This window comes from Triticum dicoccoides, chromosome 3B (genome assembly GCF_002162155.2).
Source record: "Triticum dicoccoides isolate Atlit2015 ecotype Zavitan chromosome 3B, WEW_v2.0, whole genome shotgun sequence".
NCBI lineage: Eukaryota > Viridiplantae > Streptophyta > Magnoliopsida > Poales > Poaceae > Triticum > Triticum dicoccoides.
Window position 1 is genome coordinate 4,021,313 of NC_041385.1, and position 22,570 is coordinate 4,043,882.

The 22,570-nt window shown below is 48.3% G+C and overlaps 3 protein-coding genes across 3 annotated transcripts; all 3 read left to right on the plus strand.

The window, feature by feature from the left end:
* The first annotated feature begins 1,366 nt into the window (after positions 1 to 1,366).
* On the plus strand, positions 1,367 to 2,085 carry LOC119280404 (keratin-associated protein 5-3-like). The gene has a single exon (XM_037561263.1). It carries the CDS (start codon positions 1,448 to 1,450, stop codon positions 1,859 to 1,861), a length of 414 nt encoding a protein of 137 aa, XP_037417160.1. The 5' UTR covers positions 1,367 to 1,447; the 3' UTR covers positions 1,862 to 2,085.
* An 11,786-nt stretch (positions 2,086 to 13,871) lies between these two features.
* LOC119280405 lies at positions 13,872 to 14,579 on the plus strand. The gene has a single exon (XM_037561264.1). It carries the CDS (start codon positions 13,915 to 13,917, stop codon positions 14,326 to 14,328), a length of 414 nt encoding a protein of 137 aa, XP_037417161.1. The 5' UTR covers positions 13,872 to 13,914; the 3' UTR covers positions 14,329 to 14,579.
* A 1,979-nt stretch (positions 14,580 to 16,558) lies between these two features.
* Positions 16,559 to 17,440, plus strand: LOC119280406. Its single transcript, XM_037561265.1, has one exon. It carries the CDS (start codon positions 16,641 to 16,643, stop codon positions 17,259 to 17,261), a length of 621 nt encoding a protein of 206 aa, XP_037417162.1. The 5' UTR covers positions 16,559 to 16,640; the 3' UTR covers positions 17,262 to 17,440.
* Positions 17,441 to 22,570: the final 5,130 nt, after the last annotated feature.

The window sequence follows — 22,570 nt, forward strand, 5'->3', positions numbered from 1 at the left end:
GAGGTGGAGAGCCATCTAACGACTGTACTTCAGCACCACAACTGATTGCAGCATCTTCAGCAGCACTCCATGGAGGATCACCTCAAGTGTGAGCCAGTCATTGCTGCGGACGATGAAGCCGCTATCGATCGCTTCCCAAAGCATGCGGCACTCGAGCATTACCTGCATGAACAATGCCCAGTCGTCATTGTTCGTCCGTGCGAGCGGCGGCCAAGGCACACCTTCGTTGGTATCCCGCAGCACCCACGTCTGTGCTGTGGTGAGAGTCTCACCACAGCATAGTCTACACCGTTGGAAATCAGAGCACGCGAAAAAACCCTTTCTGATAAACCAGCTAACTAACTAATTGAGTGACGAAACCGAAGAAAATGACAGCTAATCCTGAAACTACTAAACTGAAATTAAAGAAGCCACAAGGTTTATTTCCAACATGATTAGCATCAGCCAGGGGGGCGGGTGTTAAGAAAGGAATCACCATGAGTATAAGTCACTTGCACATTGGGCTACTCATCAAGTCCAAATTAACTAAAGTCAGTTCATGCATTTGATTCTGAGGGGTAGATGTATTAGTGGGAAGTACGGACGTTCCTACGTCCCCATAATATCATGTCACATGATGGAACTTATGAATCACAATGTTTCTCAGTCTCACAGATGAAATGAGCAAAAGTTAGCAAGTCACTGTGATGCAGCGAAGCGTACGTCGCGTCATGCCCCGATTCGCAGTTAACAAGTTAATGTTCATCCTACTAGGAGGCTAAAAATAAAAGTACTATACAAGATTAACGTAAATCAGGATGAGGGCTAGAGAAGACCAAATCAAAGTCAATTCATGCGATCTGGACGGTGCGAGCAATTAATGCACCACTTACTAAAAGCTAGTTGCGAGTAAATCTAGGATCGATCTGATCTTGATCTCGTCAAAGTCAATGCTTCGCTAAACAACTTTGTATTGATAAGTAATTAGGGTACCAAAACTTGTGCATTTAAGTTAAGTGTCAAGCTAGCCATTTAAGTGACTGTTCTCTGGAGTAAAAGAAAAGTACAGAACACAAATGATTGTTCCCAAAACAGTGTTATCAAGCAATTTTAGTAATACCCCCTTTGATCGGTGAGCCACCAAAATGAAGCTGTGAAAGTTCATACTTGAGATGTCCAAGACAGTGCCGGGAAACTAATGGAGCCCAGTGATCCTCCTCAAGCCAACTTGTAACATTTTTTAGCCCGACTGTAACATGGTGCCGTTTACTTTAGATAGCCATCCATCCATATAATTTAGTTTAGATCTACGTATCCTCCACTGCAAGCTAGCTAGCCTATAAACAGTATCAGGAGGCACACCATATCATATAGCAAGTCACCAGCTAGCTTGTTCACATCTCCAATCTTGACACCTTCTCTTGTTCCAGATATTCACCTCTCTAGCTACAAAGCTTGCTCGGCAACAATGGCTGCAGGTGGAGCTCCTCTTCTTGTTGCTGTTGTTGTTTTCTCCATGCTGATCACGTCTTCCGTGGGGGTGCCGAGGCCTTTATGCAGCGAGTGCGAGACACAATGCCGTACCAACTGCACTGCGCAGGTTGAAACCTCCTGCAGGGGTTACTGCACTAGTGGTGGCGGACCTCGATCGGGCTGCCGGAGATCCGTGTTTGAGGATTGCAACGTAAAGGGTACCTGCTGCAGTAGCAACGGCACATGCACTTGTGACTGCAACACTGTGGCTGAAAGGGCTTGCATGACCATCAGCGACGGCACCCTACAATGTGAACCTTGCCAGCGCAGCATATACAACCAGTGCGGTTCCACCTGTAGGAATGATTGCAACAACAACTGCAAGAAGAAAGGGTGCCGCCATGCTTAGGAATGACATGTAGTCGATCGGCTGCCTTGCATAAGAAATAACATGGCTCGTTGTAGTCGTGCATAGACTTTTGTAACCGCCATGACCTCGTTCTGTGGGATGGCATAGAAGGAATTAATGGGTCGTGGCGCATCACCTCCGGCGTTTTAGCTGTGGATTTGCATTCTGTTTATCTATACTGAATAATAATATGAAAAACGAAAGAAATTTCACAAAGTTGACATGGTGTGAAATTATCGTTCTTCAATGTTCTTCTTCCATGGAGCTTGTGTATGTGTGTTGATTGGCTTGTATTCATCATCTTGTCTATCCAAGTATGCATTTGTGCGCCTTGTAGTATCCAGTAATACTTGGAGGTGATGCGTTCCTTCGCCGTGCCATTTACTTTCTTTCGTTGTTGAGGAAACTGACCTTTTTTTATGTAAAATAAATCACCTTCCCCTGATATTAGAATGCTTGCGCCCTTGCGTTTATAGAACTGTTTTTTGTACCGAAGTCAAGGCCTGTATGTATTAGACTATGAGTGCTTCTCTTTTTGAAGAGCATGGATAGAATGGCCAAACTGCGTAGATATATAGGAGTAAAATACGGTGAGAGTTAGTAGAAATCCTATTTGCGTCGAAGGGGAAACGTCCACACATAATGAAAAAAATCATCCAAAATCACAAGGGAATAGAGATAGCTAGTATTACTTGGAAAGGGAAGGTCCATACATCACCATGGATCAATTGAAAAGCAAAAGAAGCAATAGTAGAAGATGAAGTAACACAAGACAGACAAGCTTTCCAACACGACGCTCGTGGCAAGTGTGCTCATTCAGAGTGTCATCTCATGGTGTTTCCCGACATGGTGTGGGGCTCCGAACTGCTGCCACGCCTCCAATGTAAACCAAGTATTCAGTTGGCGGCTTGGCGCACTCAGCCTATATATGAACCGGCAGATGCCATTTGGTTCTTTGGCTTCTACTCCCTCCGTTCCGAATTAATTGTCGCAGAAATGGACGTATCTAGAACTAAAAAATGTCTAGATACATCCATTTCTACGGCAAGTAATTCCGAACGGAGGAAGTATAAGCCAAGTGCTTTTTCTAGGCTATATGGCTTACGGTTTTGTAAGCTGAGTACTTTAAGTGGGCGACCCGGCTTATATAATATAAGCCGAGTGCATTTTCTGGGCAACAAGGCTTATATAATATACGCTGAGTGCTTTTACCTTGGCGGCCCGACTTATAGTTGGTAAGCCGAGTACTGCACTCGGCTTGTATGCCAAAGTGTTTTTTTTTTTTGCTTTGTTTGCTGTAACAGCCTTGCAATTAAAACAACAATATATATAGCTCCACGCCTCCACCAAACTCAACATGTATAGATATCCAACAATATATGTAGTAGCTCCACAAAATTCAACATGCATACATGTCCAACAAAGTTGCATATATCCAACAAATTCACGCCAAACACAACCATATTGTTCATAAGTATAAAATCATAACCATGAGCTCCACCACTGAGAACATAGCATGTAAGGCCACTGTCGGCATCCGCGATGCAAACCTACAAGTTCATTACAGCAAGCATGAGTTTCCGAGTTTAGCATGCCTCGGCAACAATCGCAGGCCGCCACCCCAGGACATCCGTCATCCTGTCGCCTGCTTGCCCTCCTTCCGGCGCTCGCTCTCGTCTCCATGGCCGTGTGCCTCCGCAGGTTGGACTAGCAAGCATATGTGGCTGAAGTGCATGCATGTATTGATTCGTACGGTTCTATACTCAGCAGCCCCAAACACTAATCCATCACATCACATGCACTGCTAACCCAGGCATCCAGCGCCCCGGCGCGCGTACACACATCCTGGCATCCAGCACTAGTCTAGCCAGAGGAGAGACTGTGCTTTCTACGTGAGGGAGGGTAGTATTACAAGGACGACGTCACCAGACGGTGGGCGTAGGTGGTGATGCAGGGAAGGAAGCGATCTTGGAGCGACCGCCGGTCATGTGCGTCCGAGTAGACGGTGTGGGGCGGCTGCGTCGAATTGCTCGCTCCACCTGCCTTCGTCGATGACCTCGGCGCGTTCTTGGCCTTGCTTAGTTTTAATGGATTACTATCCAAAATACCCTTAACTTGTGTGTTCTTTTCTACTATTAACTGCAGGATGCCACACTCATGATGGATGCATGACGCAAGTACGGGACGTCCCTTCATCTCCAAAATATCATGTCACATGATGGAACCTATGAATCACAAGGATGCTCAGTCTCGAAAACGAAATGAGCAAGTCACATGATGCACCGAGGAGTCGCCGGATCTGATTGATGCGCGCGTGGGGGGCCGATTCTGGGCGCTAGCGGACTCGGAAGATGAGGAGGACGACGACGATCCGGTGTCGGACTACTCACCAACACCATCCGACGTGATTTGCGAGGCGTTCAATCCAGGATACTCGGAGGAAGATGTCGCTGCGTTGGTAGATGAAATCGTGCCCGGAGAGGATCCGGCGCGGCTAGGTCTGCGTTCTACCGATCGAGTGGAGGTGGTTCGCCGGATTGTACACCGGAGAATAGTGGCGACGGCGATCCGACCATGGAAAGGACCTTTGCATAAGGTACGCATTCAACCAATTACTTTGTCTGATTATTTTCCGCAAGATGATTGGAACATAGTTATTCGGAAGAAGAAGAAGAAAGGAGGGAGGCCGGATCCAGCGCCCCCGCCGCCGGCGACCAGGGCGGCGGACGGGATCAGGGCGGCGAGGTCCCTTCGTTTGAATTCTCTACTTGGTTCTGAGTGGGCCGGGATGGAGTGGGCCGGTTCCCGAACCATGCATGGGCATGAGGCCCATCATGGGGGTGTAGATGCCGGCCCGGATCGTGCAGCCTCCAATGGGTATGTGGCCCAGGAGAGCTGCGTCCGGTCTGTTCGGCCTGTGGAGAGCGCATGCACGAACGTCGATCGCTTTGTGCCCTTCGTTCGCTTGCCGCCGTCTAGGGTTCGCAAAACAGGTAGGAAGGGTTTCCCGTCTTGCAGGGATCGACGAGCGAGGCGCATCCAGCCCTGGCCGGCCATGGCAGGTCGAGGGGATGCTCCTCCGCCGGCGAAACGTTCCTCGTCAGGCGCTGCAGGTCGGGGTGGGGTGGCTCCACCGCCGGCAGCGACCGCCGGACGGGGAGGTCACGCAGAACGGCCAAAGGCCGCCGGCGGGAGGTGGCGGCGCGGCTGGTGCCGCGGGACGAGGTGTACCCCCCGGGGGTGCGCCGCCGCCGGGGCCATCCCATCCGCAGCCGGCTCTTGGGAAGGGAGGCGTGAGGCCGACGGCACCGGCCTCGGTGCCCGCAGCTAATTCTGCCGGTCGGGGGGGTCGGGAGAGCAATAACGGCGCCGCCCCTTGCTACCCAGGCTGCGGGTAGAGGGGGACCGAGACCCCCCGTGCCGGGTACTACTGGAGATGGGCCGGCTGGCCGCGGCGCCGGACAACGGCAGGTTGGAGGCGTGCCGGCAACCACGGGAAAACCACCACCGCATTATGTTGCTAGGCCGGTGCAGAACAGGTCCACTCAGCCTCAGTCGAACAATAAAGAGCCTAATGTTCCTCCCCGAGGCCAGTGGGGGGACGACGGATACGATGCATACGGTGAGGGACAGCACCGCGGATCCTCGTCTACGGGAGGAGGGCGTGGTTACGCTTGGCAGAGTGACGGGTCGGCCGAGAGACCCTTTCTTGGGCCGGCCGGCGGTTTTGTTGAGGGGGCTTCCGGCCCGGATCATCGTCAGAGGGGAGGTTTTCGTGGTAACCGTGGTGGTCGGAGCTGGGGTCGTGGGAGATTTCGCCGCCCACCACCACCTAGGGTGACTGTTCATACTGATGCTACGGAGGAGACTCAGCATTCCTCAGAGCTACCTCCACAGGCGATGGAGGTGGTGAAGGAGTTGGCCAATGTTGACGTTTCTGAGGCTGGGACGGTGGATGAGGCCACCAACAGGTCTGATGCAGAGAGGGCGTCCAAGTATGCCCGTAAGAAGGAGAGGATGATTTGCTATCGATGTGGTGACAAGGGCCACTTCATTGCTGAGTGTGTGGCCCAGCTGTGCGAGTCATGTGGCAAGCTTGCACATGAGTCGGGAGAGTGCCCGATTTTGCGTGACTTACCTCCGACTCTGAACATCTATGGAGTCTACTGTGCTGAGCTCATGTTTTTTGAGTCCCCGGAGGCGAGAGAGGTCCCGGAGGATAACCAGAGTTCGACTACTGGGATTGTGAGAGCGACACAGGGCGAGGTGACTGAGGCACAGATTGTGAGGAGGTTGCAGGAGTTAGCTCCCGGTGATTTTGTTTGGGAGTTGGTGCTCATTGAGGACAGAGTTTTTAAGGTTGATTTCCCATCTGTCGAGGACCTGCAGAGATTGTTAAGTTTTGGCTTGTGTAAAGTTCCCGGTACTAAGTGTATTCTGGAGTTTAACGAGTGGAAACAGGTTGAGCCTAAAGGAAAACCGCTTACACAGGTATGGCTGAGGTTTTTGGGGGCTCCATCTAAGCCTCTGCAGGATGCTCGTGTTGTGGCTAGTTTGGGCATCCTGGTTGGAAAAACAAAAAAAGTAGACATGGCTTTCACTCGTGCCAATGGGATTGCTCGGATTCTTGTAAGCATTCTGGATATTGAGTATGTGCTTGATAAGGTCAACTGGACTTATAAGGGCGAGGTGTTCCCGCTAGATATTGAGTTCGAGGACACAGACTTATTTGATGATGCGGTTAACGGCAATGATGTTGACATGAACGACCGAGAGGGTGGTGCGGGGACTAAGGAGGCACCGTCAGATGAGACCATGCGAGAGGGATCCAACGGTTCTCACGCTCAGTCGGCCGGGAATGGATCGGAGGCTGAGCCCACAGTCTCACCGACGGTACCCATGGCTACTCTGCGTTTTGGGTCTTTCGAGCCAGCCTCGGCACCTCCCAGGCTTTGGAGCGACAGGGTGGATTCGGATGATGATCTTGAGCACACGCTTCCTTCACTGGAGTTTGAGAGGGAGATTGGTGTGTCTATTGCTCGTCGGGCGAGTTCTTTGGGAGGCGATGCGGAGTGGAGGCACGGTGATGGCCCTCCTGGATTGCTGACTCCCGCGGGCGCGACTTCGGTGTCAGCGATCGCGGGACCGAGGGGTTGTGGGGGAGGGGGTTCGGGACATGGAGTTCACTCTCCCCCCGTCCCGAGGACGATGCAGGTATCTTCGGTGGCGTCGGCCCCGAGGGGGTCGGCTCCAGCGGCTGGAGGGACCTCGAGGCAGGCGGCCTTGACTACTTCTGCGACGGTGGTGGCAACCACTGAGGCTGCGGCTGCGGGAGGGGAGACGCCAGGGCAGGGGGGCCCGGTCTCCACCCTCTACTCCGATGGTCAGGAGGACCACCTCACCAAGGGCTTCTCCGTCTGAGCCGCAGGTTGGGGCGGGAGGAGACCGCGGGCAGGAGGCCCCTGTCTTACACTCCTCCCCATTGCCTGGTGTGGGGCACTCGTCCAAGAGGATCAGGAGCCCGCAGACGCCTTCTCTAGTGACTTCGGCACCACCTGGAGTTTTGGTGCCAGGTTATACTAGGGAGGAGGTGATCGCGTTTGGTGGGATCCCAGATCCTATCTCCGAGGGGAGACGGATGAGTGCTCGCATCCTCGACGTCCCGGAGGTTGATGATATGCAGCAGCGGTGCGCTATGAGGGCGGCCAAGCTTCAGGAGGCTGCTTTTTCTTCGGGTATGTCCGTCAACTTGTCTAATTCCTTATTGCATTTTTCTACTGAGGACATTATAAATAATGCAAACCAATTAGGAGTTTCACTAGGTGCTACGGATAGTGAAATTACCAAATCGGTGAATGATATATTAGACCTGGAAGCGGAACATGCTTTAGAGGCTATTCGTAATCTTGCAGCAGTTAAACCAATGAATGATGATGAGATAAATGCGTTAGGAGTTAGAGTGCTTGATAGCCTGTGTGAGGATCTCGCACCCACTAACCATGACGCTGACGAAGAGGATGTGCCCCTACAGAATGACGCTAGTAATATTTCAGAACCCGGTCATGAGGAACGGGGAAACGAGCTTAGTAAACCTAAGCGTAAGTGGAAACGGAAGATTTATCCCGATTCCGCAGTTCGTAGGAGTGTTAGGATTCGAACCACAAAAAAATTCCATGATGAACTATGAGAGGAATTTTTTGGAATAGCAGAGGTCTTAAAGACTTGGCTAAAAGAAGATTCCTGGCTGAGACATCTCTTGAGCAGAAGCTAGATTTTGTTGCTCTATCAGAGACGGGTAGAGATAACTTTGCACCGCAGTTTCTCTCCTCACTAGTTGGTGGTATTGATTTCGGTTGGCATTGCTTACCTCCGCGAGGAAGATCCGGGGGTATCTTAGTAGGTGTGAGATGCGATTCACTTGAAGTCCGTAGTGTAGTGATGGGTGACTTCGCGGTAAAGTTTCGAGTTAGGTCTAAGACGGATGGCTTTAACTGGGCTTTGGTGGCGGTATATGGTGCCGCGCAGCCCGAGTTTAAAGCGGAGTTTCTAGCAGACCTCGTTCGAATTTGTGGGTCAGAACAACTACCGATTTTAGTTGGAGGTGATTTCAATATCATCCGGAGGCGAGAGGAGAAGAACAATGACAACTTTGAAGGCAGATGGTCCTTCATGTTCAACACCATTATTGAAAGCTTGGATCTGAGAGAGATAGAACTCTCGGGTCGAAAGTTTACATGGGCCAACGCTATGCCAAACCCAACTTACGAAAAACTTGATCGGGTTCTTGCAAGTGTGGAGTGGGAACAAAAATTCCCGTTGGTCACGGTGCAAGCTCTTTCGAGGGGAATATCTGATCATACCCCACTGTTCGTGGACTCAGGGGAGCCGAACCACGTGGGTAATAAGAACACCTTCTCATTTGAGACGTCATGGTTCGAACGTGAGGGGTTCTTAGATTTGATAGCCAGGGAATGGGTTAAAGATGTTCGCGGTAAAACACCCATTGAGTGATGGCAGAATAAGATTAGGAATTTGAGAAGCTTCTTGAAGGGTTGGTCTAAGCACCTTAGCGGTGTGTATAAGATTGAAAAGGATAGACTCCTTTCTCTTGTACATGACTTGGACATAAAAGCCGAGTCTAATGTTTTAGCCCCCGCAGAGCTTCAGGTTAAAAATGAGGCGGAAAAGCGGTTAAAAGAACTACTATGCGAAGAAGAACTGAAGTGGGCTTTACGTGCTAAGGTACGTAGAGTGGTCCAGGGGGACGCGAATACTCAGTTCTTTCATTTAATTGCTAATGGCAAGCACAGAAAGAAGCGAATCTTTCAGCTCAAGCAGGACGAGGGTACGATTTTAGGTCAGGATAACCTAAAAACATATATCACCGATTATTATAAGCAGTTATTTGGTCCACCGGAGGATAATACGGTGTCCCTTGATGAGTCCAGAACTGAGGATGTACCTCAGCTTTCGGCTGCTGATAATGAGATCCTGCTTGCCCCGTTCTCGGAGAAGGAGGTTTTTGAGGCAATTGCACAAATGAAAAATAATAAGGCTCCCGGTCCGGATGGTTTCCCGGCCGAGTTCTATAAGAAGTGCTGGCACATTATTAAGGGGGATTTACTACCTATGTTTCATGATCTATTCTCTGGACAGCTTCAATTATTCCACTTGAATTTTGGGACTATCACACTGCTACCTAAGAAGACGGATGCGGTCAGAATTGAGCAATTCAGGCCGATCTGTCTCTTAAATGTTAGTTTCAAAATCTTCACCAAGGTCGGGACCAACAGACTCACACAGATTGCGCATTCTGTGGTGCATCAATCCCAAACCGCGTTCATGCCAGACAGAAACATCCTATAAGGGGTGGTAGTCCTGCATGAAACGCTCCATGAAATCCACTCCAAAAAATTGGATGGAGTGATTTTTAAAGTGGATTTCGAGAAAGCGTATGATAAGGTTAAGTGGCCATTTCTCCAACAATCTTTGCGTATGAAAGGGTTTGATGAAGCCTGGCGCAGACAGGTGCAATCATTTACGCAAAAAGGTAGTGTGGGAATTAAAGTTAATGATGATATAGGTCATTACTTCCAGACACATAAAGGCCTACGACAAGGAGACCCGATGTCCCCTATCTTGTTTAACATTGTGGTAGATATGTTGGCAGTTCTGATAGGAAGGGCTAAGGAAAATGGTCAAGTAGGTGGATTGGTGCCTCATCTTGTTGATGGAGGTATCTCTATCCTACAATACGCTGATGATACGAACATCTTTATGGAGCATGACTTGGTTAAGGCTAGAAATATGAAGCTGGTTTTATGCCTATTTGAACAATTGACCGGATTGAAGATAAACTTTCATAAGAGCGAGCTGTTCTGTTTTGGTAGGGCCAAAGATGAACAGGATGCTTATAGGCAATTGTTTGGATGTGAGTTGGGACAGTTACCTTTCTCATACTTAGGGATTTCTATCCACCATCGTAGGCTAACAAACAGAGAATGGAAGTGCATTGAGGACCGATTTGAGAAGAAACTGAGCTGCTAGAAGGGCAAGCTCTTATCATATGGAGGCCGGTTAATCCTAATTAATTCGGTACTCACAAGTTTGCCGATGTTTCTTCTTTCGTTCTTTGAGGTACCAGTTGGTGTTAGGAAGAGACTGGACTTCTATAGATCGCGGTTCTTCTGGAAGGGTGATGAGCTTAAAAGAAAATACAGGCTTGCTAAGTGGGACATCATTTGTAGACCGAAGGACCAAGGGGGTCTAGGTATTGAGAATCTCGAAATTAAGAATAAATGCCTCCTTAGCAAGTGGCTGTGGAAGCTTTCGTCGGAGACGGATGCTGTGTGGGCACAGATCCTTCGCGGCAAGTACCTCCAGTCAAAAACTTTGTCGCAGGTCTCTGTAAGGCCGACTGACTCGCCTTTCTGGAAGGGTCTCATGAAGGTCAAGCAGGCTTTCGTTAATAGGACAAAGTTTGTTGTCGGAAACGGCACAAGCACACGTTTCTGGGAGGACACTTGGCTTGGCGACACACCCCCTTTGTATCGTATTGTTCAACGAAAGGAGGTGGTCATTGCTTCGGTTTTTCAATCTACCCCCCTTAATATTCAGTTCAGACGAGTGCTAGAGGGCAATCGTTGGGAACACTGGCTCCATCTAGTTAGGAGGCTGATGGATATCCGGCTTTCTCAACAACCCGATGAATTGCGCTGGAAGTTGACTAAGTCTGGAGGCTTCACGGTTAAATCAATGTATATTGATGTTATTAATACGAGCTCCATTCCTACGTCCAAACATGTTTGGGATGTCAAAGTTCCTTTGAAAATAAAAGTGTTTATGTGGTTTGTTCATAAACAAGTAATTTTAACTAAGGATAACTTGATGAAGCGCAATTGGACAGGACCTACTAGGTGTAGTTTCTGCGATCGGGATGAGACTATTAAACACCTCTTTTTTGATTGCCCGCTGGCAAAGGTACTATGGCAGACGGTCCACATTGCTTTCAACATCAAACCACCGAATTCTGTTAATGCTTTATTTGGGACATGGCTTAATGGGATTGAGCCTAACTTAGTGAGACATATTCGGGTGGGGGTTTGTGCTTTGCTGTGGACCATCTGGAACTGCAGAAACGATTTGGTCTTTAACAGAATATCATGTATACATTTTTTGCAGGTTTTATTCCGGACTACGGCTTTGATCCGTTCGTGGTCGCTACTCACCCAGACGGAGGCCAGGGAGCATTTGGTTACTGGGTCTATCCGTTGGGAGATGGTAGCTCGGGATATCTTCAACCGGTTTGGAAGGCGGTCATGTAATAGGATAGGCATTTAGTATTCCTACCTAGTTTGCCCAGCCGGTTGTGGCATTTTGATGTGGCTAGTTGATGTATCTAGCTTCTCCGGGCTCTGTGTGAGCTTGTTTTGCTTCTTTTTCACTTTTGAGGAACTTTGGAACCATGTTGATACTTCTTTATTTTGTTAATAAGAGGGCCGTATGCATCATGCTGATGCAGAGGCCGGGGTTTCCCCCTTTTAAAAAAAAACATGATGCACCGAGGGCCGCGTCTTCTTGCCGCAACTTGCAGCTAACAAGTCAATGTTCGCCCTACTACCAGACTAGTAACATAAATCAGGAATTGAAGATGGGGCAAGAGAAGACCAAATCAAAGTTAATTCATGCGATCTGGACACTACGAGCAATTAATGCACCACTTAATAAGAGCCAGTTGCAAGTAAATCTAGGATCAATCCGCCGATCTTGATCTCGTCAAAGTCAATGCTTCGTTAGAACAAGTACTCTACAATAGCAGGCCTATAGCCCCTTCACATGACAATTTTGCCTATATGGAAGAGAGAGATATGAAGAAGTGAGGAGAGTGGACTCTCATGAAAGAGTCTAGCTATATGTGTACTCATAGGCAAATACAATAATAAATATATATGAAAAAAAAGATAGAGGGAAGATGGAAAAAAGCATTACTACTTTTATAGCCAACCGTATAACTAACCTTGTTATATGAGTGACTATAAGTGATGACTATATATGACATGACAATATTATATATTCCCTTCATTTTTATATACAAGGCCACAAAATCAAATTACAGATACTAAGATAGAATTTAATACATGTTTTGCAATTCAACATTTATTTTCGTAGGATCATTAATACACTGCATGCATGCAAGAAAAACTGAGTGGAGAAAGTAGTTGAGTGTCATTACGACTACATACAAGCAGGTATTATACAGGTTGCTAGTACGAGAAAATATCATTAATTTTTTCCTCGCTTAGTGTTGATGGCTTTGTATAGATGCAAAATATATATTTCATAGTGGTTTTGTATAAGTAAATGGAGGGAGTAGTCATTTTGGCTATACTATAATTTTGTATTGATAAGTAATCCGGGGTATCATAAACAATGCATTTAGCTCAAGTGTTATGCTACCCATTCAAGTGGTTGTTCTCTGGAGTAAAGAAAACAGAAGTGCATCCTATCACCTGTGGTAGTTATCCTCATGTCTCATTTACTAACGTGTAGTACTATATATATACTATTTTATCATTATAAGTGTGTTCATATACTATATATAAGATACTTTAAAGTGAGTTACATGAAAAAATTATAAGTTGACTCATGATTTTTATTATATCTATGAAATACGTACAAATTTGTACGTAAAAAGGAGCATACTCAAAGTACGATACGTGCTACAAAAGTAGTATATATACTACCTAAACAGAGTAGGGCGTTTTGATGCCCAGGCTCATCTGCACCCGGTTGGAAAACAATTTGTAGAAAATTCAAAACAAAATCAAAAAATTCCAAACTTCTTTTGTGCAGTAGACAATTTGATGCCTGAGGTCCGCTGCAAATTTCAAGTCATTTGGACATCTGAGCAGTTCTTGGCAAAAAAGACAAATCGAGCCAAAACAGTACATGAACAGTAAACATTTTTACAGACCCCCAATTTATCTTTTTGCTGAGAGCTCCTCAGATGTCTAAATAGTTTGAAAATTGGAGCAGACCTCATGCACCAAATTTTCTACCACACAAAAAAATGAATTTTTTTGAATTTTTCTAGTATTTGTTTTGATTTTTTCGTCAGCACGGGTGCAGATGAGCTCGGGCGCAGATATGTATTTTCGACCTAAACATTCTTATATAGTACATACTTTTGGTGGTAACTACCACCGGGTAGTAGGAAATATTTATACTACCCCCTTTGATCGGTGAGCCAAAAAATGAAATTGTGAAAGTTCATACTGGAGATGTTCAAGACAGAGTGCCGGGAAATTAATGGAGCCCAGTGATCCTCCTCAAGCCAACTTGTAACATTTTTTAGCCAGACTCTAACATGGTGCAGTTTACTTTAGATAGCCATCTATCCAGATACTTTAGTTCAGATCTACGTTACTACGTATCTTCCACTGCAAGCTAGCTACCCTATAAATAGTATCATGAGGCGCACCATATCATATAGCAACTCACCTTCTCTTGCTCCACATATTCACCTCTCTAGCTACAAAGCTTGCTCTGCAACAATGGCTGCAGGTGGTGCTTCTCTTCTTACTGCTGTCGTTGTTTTCTCCATGCTGATCGCGTCTTCCCTGGGGGCCCCGAGGCCTTTATGCAGCGAGTGCGAGACGCAATGCCCTACCAGCTGTCAGGCGGAGGCTGAAACCTTCTGCAGTGGCTACTGCCGCCGCGGTGGAGGCCTTCAGGAGGGCTGCCAGAGATCCGTCTTTGAAGACTGCACCGTAAAGGGTACCTGCTGCAGTAGCAACGGCACATGCACTTGCGACTGCAACACTGTGGCTGAAAGGAGTTGCATCAGCATCAGCGACGGCACCCTACAATGTGAACCTTGCAAGCGCAGCATATACGACCAGTGCGGTTCCACCTGTAGGAATGACTGCAACAACAACTGCAAGAAGAAACGGTGCCGCCATGCCTAGGAATAACATGTAGTCGACCCGCTGCCTTGCATAATAAATAACATGGCTCGCCGTAGTCGTGCGTAGACTTTTGTAACAACCATGAACTCGTTCTGTGGGATGGCATAGAATGAATTAATGGGTCGTGGCGCATCACATCCGAGCATTTTAGCTGGGGATTTGCATTCTGTTTATCTATACTGAATAATGATATGGAAAAGGAAAGAAATTTCACAAAGTTGACACGGTGTGAAATTACAGTCCTTCTATAGAGCTTGCGTACGTGTCTTGATTGGCTTCTATACATCAGCTTGTCCGTCCAAGTATGCATTTGTGTGTCGTTATAGTATCCAATAATACTTGAAGGTGATGCATGCCTTCACCGTGCCATTTACTTTCTTTCGTTGTGGAGGAAACTGCCCCTTTTTATGTAAATCACCTTCCACTGATGATTAGAATGCTTGAGACCTTGCGTTTACAGAACCATTTTTTGTACCGAAGTCAAGGTCTGTATGTATTAGACTATGTGTGCTTGTTTGTTTGAAGAGAACGGATAGAATGGGCAAACTGCGTAGATACATAGGAGTAAAATACAGTGAGAGTTAGTTGAACATCCTATTTGCGTTGAAGAGGAAAGTTCCGCACATAATGAGAAAAATCATCCAAAATCATAAGGTAATAGAGATAGCCACTATTAGTTGGAAAGGGGGAGGTCCATACATCACCATGGATCAATTTGAAAGCAAAAGAAGCAATAGTAGAAAATGAACTAAACAGAAGACAAACAAGCTTTCCAAAACGACACTCGTGGCAAGTGTGATCATTCAGTTTGTGAAAATAATGGGGTGCTGTAAGAAGGGAATTTCCTTCACATGCAGATTGAGCAGGTCAAGTCCAAACTAACTAATGTCAGTTCATGCGTCCAAGAGGTAGCAGTAATCAAGTACTCGACTTGCATGTTAGTACTCCCTCTGTATCTAAACGTTCTTATATTTCTTTATGGAGGCAGTACAAATCTTTTCTACCCTTGATTAAGTGTGTGATGTCACACCACCGATGGATGCATGAGACACTTGAAATTCGTTCGTCCCCAAAATATCATGTCACGTGTCAAACCTATGAATCACAGACGAAAGGAGCCAGCCTGATAGAAACAATGCACCGAACGCCGTGTCTTGCCTATCAGCCTAAGTGCACCGGTATTGGCAGTTAACAACTAAATGGCCGTCTTACGAGCAAGTAATGCTATACAAGATTAACGTACATAAATCAAGATGGAAAAATTGAAAGAAGGGTATCAATCTCTTCCACATGCGACTTTGGCTATAGAATACCAAATCAAAGCCAACTCATACAATCTAGAAAGTATGATCAATTAATGTGCGATTCACTTGGTAGCGTCGCCGATCTTTATCTTACCAAATGTCAATGCTTGGTAAAACAACTAGTACTAGTATCTATTGATCAGTAATTTGGGGTACCGAAACGTACTTGTGCAATTTGAAGTGTCAAGCTAGCCATTCTATTGATTGTTATATCTAGAGTAAAATAAAGTCTTCAACACATTAGTGTTTGCTATATGTGTTCTAAACCCCAAGCAATTTTAGTACTACTCCCTTTGATTCGGTGAGAGCCAAATCATGATGGAAAAATAGAAAAAGGCGTATCAATCTGTTCCACATGCGACTTTGGCTATAGAAGACCAAATCAAAGCCAATTCATTCAACCTGAGCAGTACGAGCCCTTTATGTGCGATTCACTTGGTAGCCCCGCTGATCTTGATCTTGCCAAAAGTCAATGCTTGGTAAAAACAACTACTAGTACTACCAAAGCGTACTTGTGCAATCAGTTGATGGTGCAATTTGAAGTGTCAAGTCCTCAACACATTGGTGCCATTCAAGTGATTGTTCTCTGGAGTACAACAAGTCCTCAACACATTGGTGCTTGCTATATTTCCCAAAACAGTGTTACCAAGCCATTTTAATACTGTTCCCTTTGATCGGTGAGCCACATAAATGAATTCCATACATTGGAGATGTTCAAGAGTCAAGAGTCAAGACAGTGCAGGGACTTAATGGAGCCTAGCCAACTTGTAACATTATTACAACCAAATTGTAACATGGAGCAGTTTACATTAGATAGATGTCCATCCATATAATTCAGTTTAGGTCTACGTAGCCTCCGGTGGAAGCTAGCTAGCCTATAAATAGTATCAGGCGCTCCATCATATAGCAAGTCACCGGCTAGCTCATTGGCATCTGTTTCTTGAGACCCTCTCTTGCTCCACATATTTACCTACCTCTGTAGCTAGAAACGAAGCTTTCTTGGCAACAATGGCTGCAGGTGGAGCTTATTTTCTTGTTGTTGTTGTTTTCTCCATGTTGATCATGTCTTCCCTGGGGAATCACATACCTTTATGCAGCGACTGCGAGACGCTATGCCGTACTAACTGCACCGCGGAGGCTGAAACCTACTGCAGCAATTACTGCAAAGATTGCCAAGGTTGCACGCGCGGCTACTTCGACGAGTACTGCTATCCCAAATGTGTCAACAACTGCAACAACAGCTGCGAGAAGGAAGGCTCTTCCCTGGTGCATCCGAGCCCTCCACCGAGACCTTTTTGCAGCGACTGCGAGCCACAATGCCGTACCAACTGCAACGCAGTGGTTGAAAGCCGCTGCCGTGCTACATGCAACGACAAGCTCAGCAGTCATGAGGACTGCTGGCGTGCGGTCTTCCAGGGGTGCACCGCAGACGGTAGCTGCTGCAGTAGCAACGACACATGCACTTGTGACTGCAACACCGTAGCTCAAGACCGTTGCATTGGGGTCAGCGACAACGACAACTACACAGATTGCGAAGCTTGCAAGCGTGACCAGTTCGACCAGTGCTATTCCACCTGTAAGAACGACTGCAACAACAGCTGCAAGAAGAAAGGGTGCCGCCATGCCTAGGAATAACATGTAACCGATCGGTTTCCTTCCATAGGAATAACATGGCTCGTTGTAGTCGTGTGTAGATTTTTGTAAACGCCACGACCTGGTTTTGTGGGATAGCACATGAGGAACGGGTCGTGGCGCATCACCTCTGGCGTTTTAGCTGAGGATTTGTTTCCTGTTTATCTTTGCTGAATAATGAATCACGGTGCGAAATGATGGTGTGTGTTGATTGGCTTGTATATATCAGCTTCTCCATCGAAGTACGTATTTGTTTGCGTCGTTGTAGTATATATCCAATAGTATTGGAAAGTGATGTGCGCCTTCGCCGCCGTGCCGTTTATTCTCTTTCCTTGTTGAGGGAACTGTCATGTTATGCATAAATCACCTTCTACTGATGGTTAGAATGCTTGTAACCTCACATTCGTAGAACCGTTTTTTCTACTAAAGTCAACGCCTGTATGGATTAGCCACCTCAACACTATGTGTGCTTGTATTCGAACATCCTGGACATCTTTAGCCATGTGTACTCTCTTTACTTGTACTCCCTTTTTTCTCGGGTGGATACTTGTACTCGGTGGTGACCCCACAGTTCTTTTCGAAAAGAGCCGGAAAACACTGTTCATCGTGAAGAAAAAAATAACAGCAACTACGTATGACCCCACAGATTATTGGGGCTGGCTTCACCTCTACTTATAATAAAAATTACAACTATGTTAGTGGACCACCTAGCGACGACTACAAGCACTGGAGTGAGCCGATCAGACCTCCCTTACCGGAGCCGGCAAACCTTGTTGTAATAGATGCAGCCTGAATATATTTTTTTCTTTTGCATTTTTGGCTAGGAAAGTTGATTTCAGATTTCATATTTGTTTGGGTTGGAAGTCGAGATATTTGGTGTTAAAAGTATGGTTTGTTGGCATATGTGATAGATTTAGTTGAATGTTGGGTGCCAATGTAATTGAAAAGTGCAATATTTTGGTTGGAAATTATTGCATTTTAAAGTTGAGACCTTGGTTTTTGAAGTTGGAAATCTCACACCGTAAGTTTGATCTTATTCGTAGCTATATACTACGTGTATATGAGCTTATGTATTCTATCCTGCTGGTTCCAGAGAGCCTGAATCTGACTAATGTGACTAACGAAATGTTGTACGGAGATCTTTGTTGAGTATAATGTATATTAGGAAGTATATGATAGACTAGGATTTGTTCCTACCTTGTCTTGTACTTCAAGTTGGTCATTGTACTCCTATATATATGCCCACGAGGCTCAAGCAATACAACGAACTATTCCACCAAACCTCTCTCTCCCTTCTAACATGGTATCTATCGCAAGTCGATCCTAAACCCTAGCCGCCGCCGCTTCCGCACGTGCGCGCCGCCCCTGGGGCGGTCGGCCTTCATGACCGCCGCCGGGGCCGCGCCGCCCGTACCTAGGGTTCGTCCGCCAGCCGTGGCAGGCTGCCCTAGAGAGTCTTTTTTTCCGATCCTTTGATCCGGGTTTTCTCTCCCTCGCCGGTCGCTTTGATCGGCGTCTACTTTTTGGTTTTCCGGACTATGTGATCCGGTTTGCGTCGCCCACCGCCGCCGTCGACCCCGTGCGCCTCTACTCCAACACCGGCGCGATTGGCCAGCTTCTTCACCGACCCGGCAGCCTCGCGCGTCGTCCGCGCGTCTGCCCGTCGATCGCCGCGACTTGGCGGCCTCGCGCGTCGTCCGCGCGTCTGCCCGTCGGTCGCCCCGACTTGGCGGCCTCGCGCGTCGTCCGCGCATCGGCCCGCCTGTCGCCCCGACCCGGCGGCCTCGCGTCATGCGGCGGCCCTTCACCGCCGCCGTTCGCGCGACGGCCCGCCCGTCGATCTACGCCGGCCGTCAACGCCCCGCTCCGACCGGGACTCCTGCATCACCCCGCCCCTGCGGCCTCGCGCCATGCTGCGGCCAATCATAGCTGCCCTGCCGCCCGCCGCCGTCGGCTTCATCTCGGACTCCGCCGCCACCGCGCCTCCACCGAGCGGCGTTCCCGACCTTGCGCGCGAACGGATTGATCACCCACCCGCCGCCGCGATCCGCCTCATCTACACCGCACGACCGACCTGGCCCGTCGGTTACGCGCACCTCCGCAGGACCCGTGAAGATCGTTCCCGAGTTCAGCGCGCCTCTCCACCGATCAAGCATCGGGCTGCCGCTGCGTTGCCCCGTCGGGCCGCAGCGCCGCCGCCACGTGGTTCTCCTCACGGCTGCACCGACCCGCGTCACCGCTGCGTCGCCCCTTTGGGCCGTAGTGCCGCGGCCCGCGGTCCACCGCTGCCCCGGGGTCGTCCGTTCCAGGCCATCCCCATGGCTGCACCGACCCTCGCGCCGCCGCTGCGTCGCCCCGTCGGGCCATAGCGAGCGTGGCACGCGGTCCACGCCGCCATCCCGAGGCCGTCCCCGCGGTTGCACCGACACGTGAACCGCCATTGCATCGCCCCTTCGGGCCGCAGTGTCGTGGCCCGCGGTCCCCGCCGCCGCCCCGACATCTTCCCGCCGTCGCCCCGACCTGCCTGCCGCCGCTGCGTCGCCCCTTCGGGCCGTAGTGCCGCGGCCCGCGGTCCACTCCGCCGTCATCCCGCGTCGACCTCCCGTGGTATGTGTCGCGCCGTCTCCCTTGGCGCGGGAACGCCACCGTCCGCGCCGGTCTTCGTCATGCTGTCGGGGTTCTTCGCCTACTTCGAGCACCGCCGCCGCTCTTCTTTGGCCGCCGCCGCCGCTATCCGTAGCCGTTGCCGCCCGTCCACCCCCTTCGTCTTCGTCCAGCACCAGCTCGTCGCCAGCGTCGCCGTCATCTACCCCGACCGCTTCATCTACTACGACAACCGCGGGCGACATTGGCCCCGCGCCGATTGGCGCCGCAACCGTCGTCGAGTCCTTCTCTGCTGGCCTCTCCGACCTCTTCGACATGGCGTACAGCTCGTGCAGGTCCCTCATCTATGCATGCCCGGTGCTGGCAACACCGATGCGTGCCTTCATCCACGACGTGTCCCCGGGCCTGGCAAGCCTAGTCGGTGCTTCGTCAACTTCGTCTTCGTCCGTCTACGCATGCTCGGTGCTGGCAACACCGGTGCGTGCCTTCGTCTACGATGTGCCCCCAGGCTTGGCAAACCCGCCGCGACGCGTTGTCAACATCTTCTTTCCGGCGCACCACTACTTCGACACCAATGCGCCCATGCTAACTCGGCGCCCTCTTGCGCCCGCAGCTCCATGGCGACCTCCTCGACACCGGCTACCCCGACTCGACATCGACCACGGCATTCTTCGCACGGCTACCTCGACCACGGCTCCACCACCCACGCTCTCGGCTACATCGACAAACGGCACAAAGGGCTACCGCCAGCTTGAGCAACCTCGTTGGTTTCCACTCCAGCCACGACTCCGTGATGCGTCGACTGTTACGACTGTGGGGGGGTGTCCGTCGGCTTCCCTTCGGATTCTTCTCCAGTCTCACCGTCTGCGTCTCTACCGTTGTGACTGCGGGGGGATGTTGAGTATAATGTATATTAGGAAGTATATGATAGACTAGGATTTGTTCCTACCTTGTCTTGTACTCCAAGTTGGTCATTGTACTCCTATATATATGCCCACGAGGCTCAAGCAATACAACGAACTATTCCACCAAACCTCTCTCTCCCTCCCTTCTAACAATCTTCCCTTTTTGAGTTTTTTTTTAAGGAAGACGACCAAATGTCGCACCATTTCCTATAATTTCTGTTGCGCCAAGAGAAGCTTCTGAATGAAAAGGGCTTTCCAGTTGCCATGTGAGCATGTTCACTGTTGCAAGAACTTTAACACCCTGAATTCGACAGGCAAATGAGTGATCCCTCGATTTAAATTTTTGAGGTAAAAAAGAAACCACTGACTTGCTTTCAGCAAAGTCAGCAACAACATCATAGCCTGTGCAGTAAATTTAGTGTGTAAAGACTGAATCTAAAAGGCATTTTTTTTCAAGTTTATGTGCATTTTTTATACAATAGAGGACGACTCCTGGCCTCTAAGTTCTCACACAAAATAATTTACCATCAATCTACAGAATACTACTCACAGATTGCCTTCTCCATCCATATATAACACTAAACTGAAGTTACTAAAGTCAGAAAAGAAGGGGTGCTGTAAGAAGGGAATCTCCTTCACATGCAGATTGAGCAGGTCAAGTCCAAACTAACTAATGTTAGTTCATGCATCCAAGAGGTAGCAGCAGTCAAATACTCGACTTGCATGTTAGTACGAATCTTTTCTACTCTTGATTAGGTGTGTGATGTCACACACCCGTTGGATGCATGATGCACTTGAAATTCCTTCGTCCCCAAAATATCATGTCACATGATCGAACCTATGAATCACAAGGATTGATGCTCACAGACAAAACGATGCAGTGAACGCTGCGTCTTGCCTATGTGCACCCCTATTGGCACTTAACAACTAAATGGCCATCCTACGAGAAAGTAATGCTATACAAGATTGACGTACGTAAATCAAGATGGAAAATAGAAAGAAGGGTATCAATATCTTCCACATGCGACTTTGGCTAGAGAAGACCAAATCAAAGCCAATTCATGCAACCTGGAGGGTACAAGCAGTTAATGTGGGATTCAGTTGGTTTCCCCGCCGATCTTGATCTTGCCAGAAGTCAATGCTTGGTAAAACAACTACTTTTTCTTAAACATCATTACCGACACAAACGCTCATATATACGCGCATACACTCACCCCTATGAACGCACACACGCACACCCTACCCCTGTGACCACCTTCGAGAGACTGAGCTGGCATATCGTCTTGAGATTTTACGAAGTTAGCATAGGCTCCTCGTAGTTGACGGGAACGTCTCCTCCCACTGAACGCGCATAGCCGGAAATGCTGAAATAAATTCAGGATAAATACGAGCACCATGACTTGAACCCTGATGTGACTTGAACCCTGATGGGCTGGCCATACCATTGTCCATCTAGCCATCCAACCATAGGTTGGTTCACTAAACCAACAACTACTAGTACCTATTGATCAGTGATTCGAGATATACCAAAATGTACTTGTGCAATTAGCCAATTAGTTGATCGTGCAATTTGAAGTTACCAGGCCATTTTAGTACTCCCTTTGATTCGGTGAACCACAAAAATGACGTTCAGACATTGTAGATGTTCAAGGGTCAAGACAGTGCAGGGATTTAATGGAGCCCAGTGAAGGTGAATATTATGTCTGTACTCCTCAGCCAACTTGTACCAGTTGCAAAACTGTCACATGGAGCAGTTTACATTAGATAGATGCCAATCCATTAAATTTAGTTTAGATC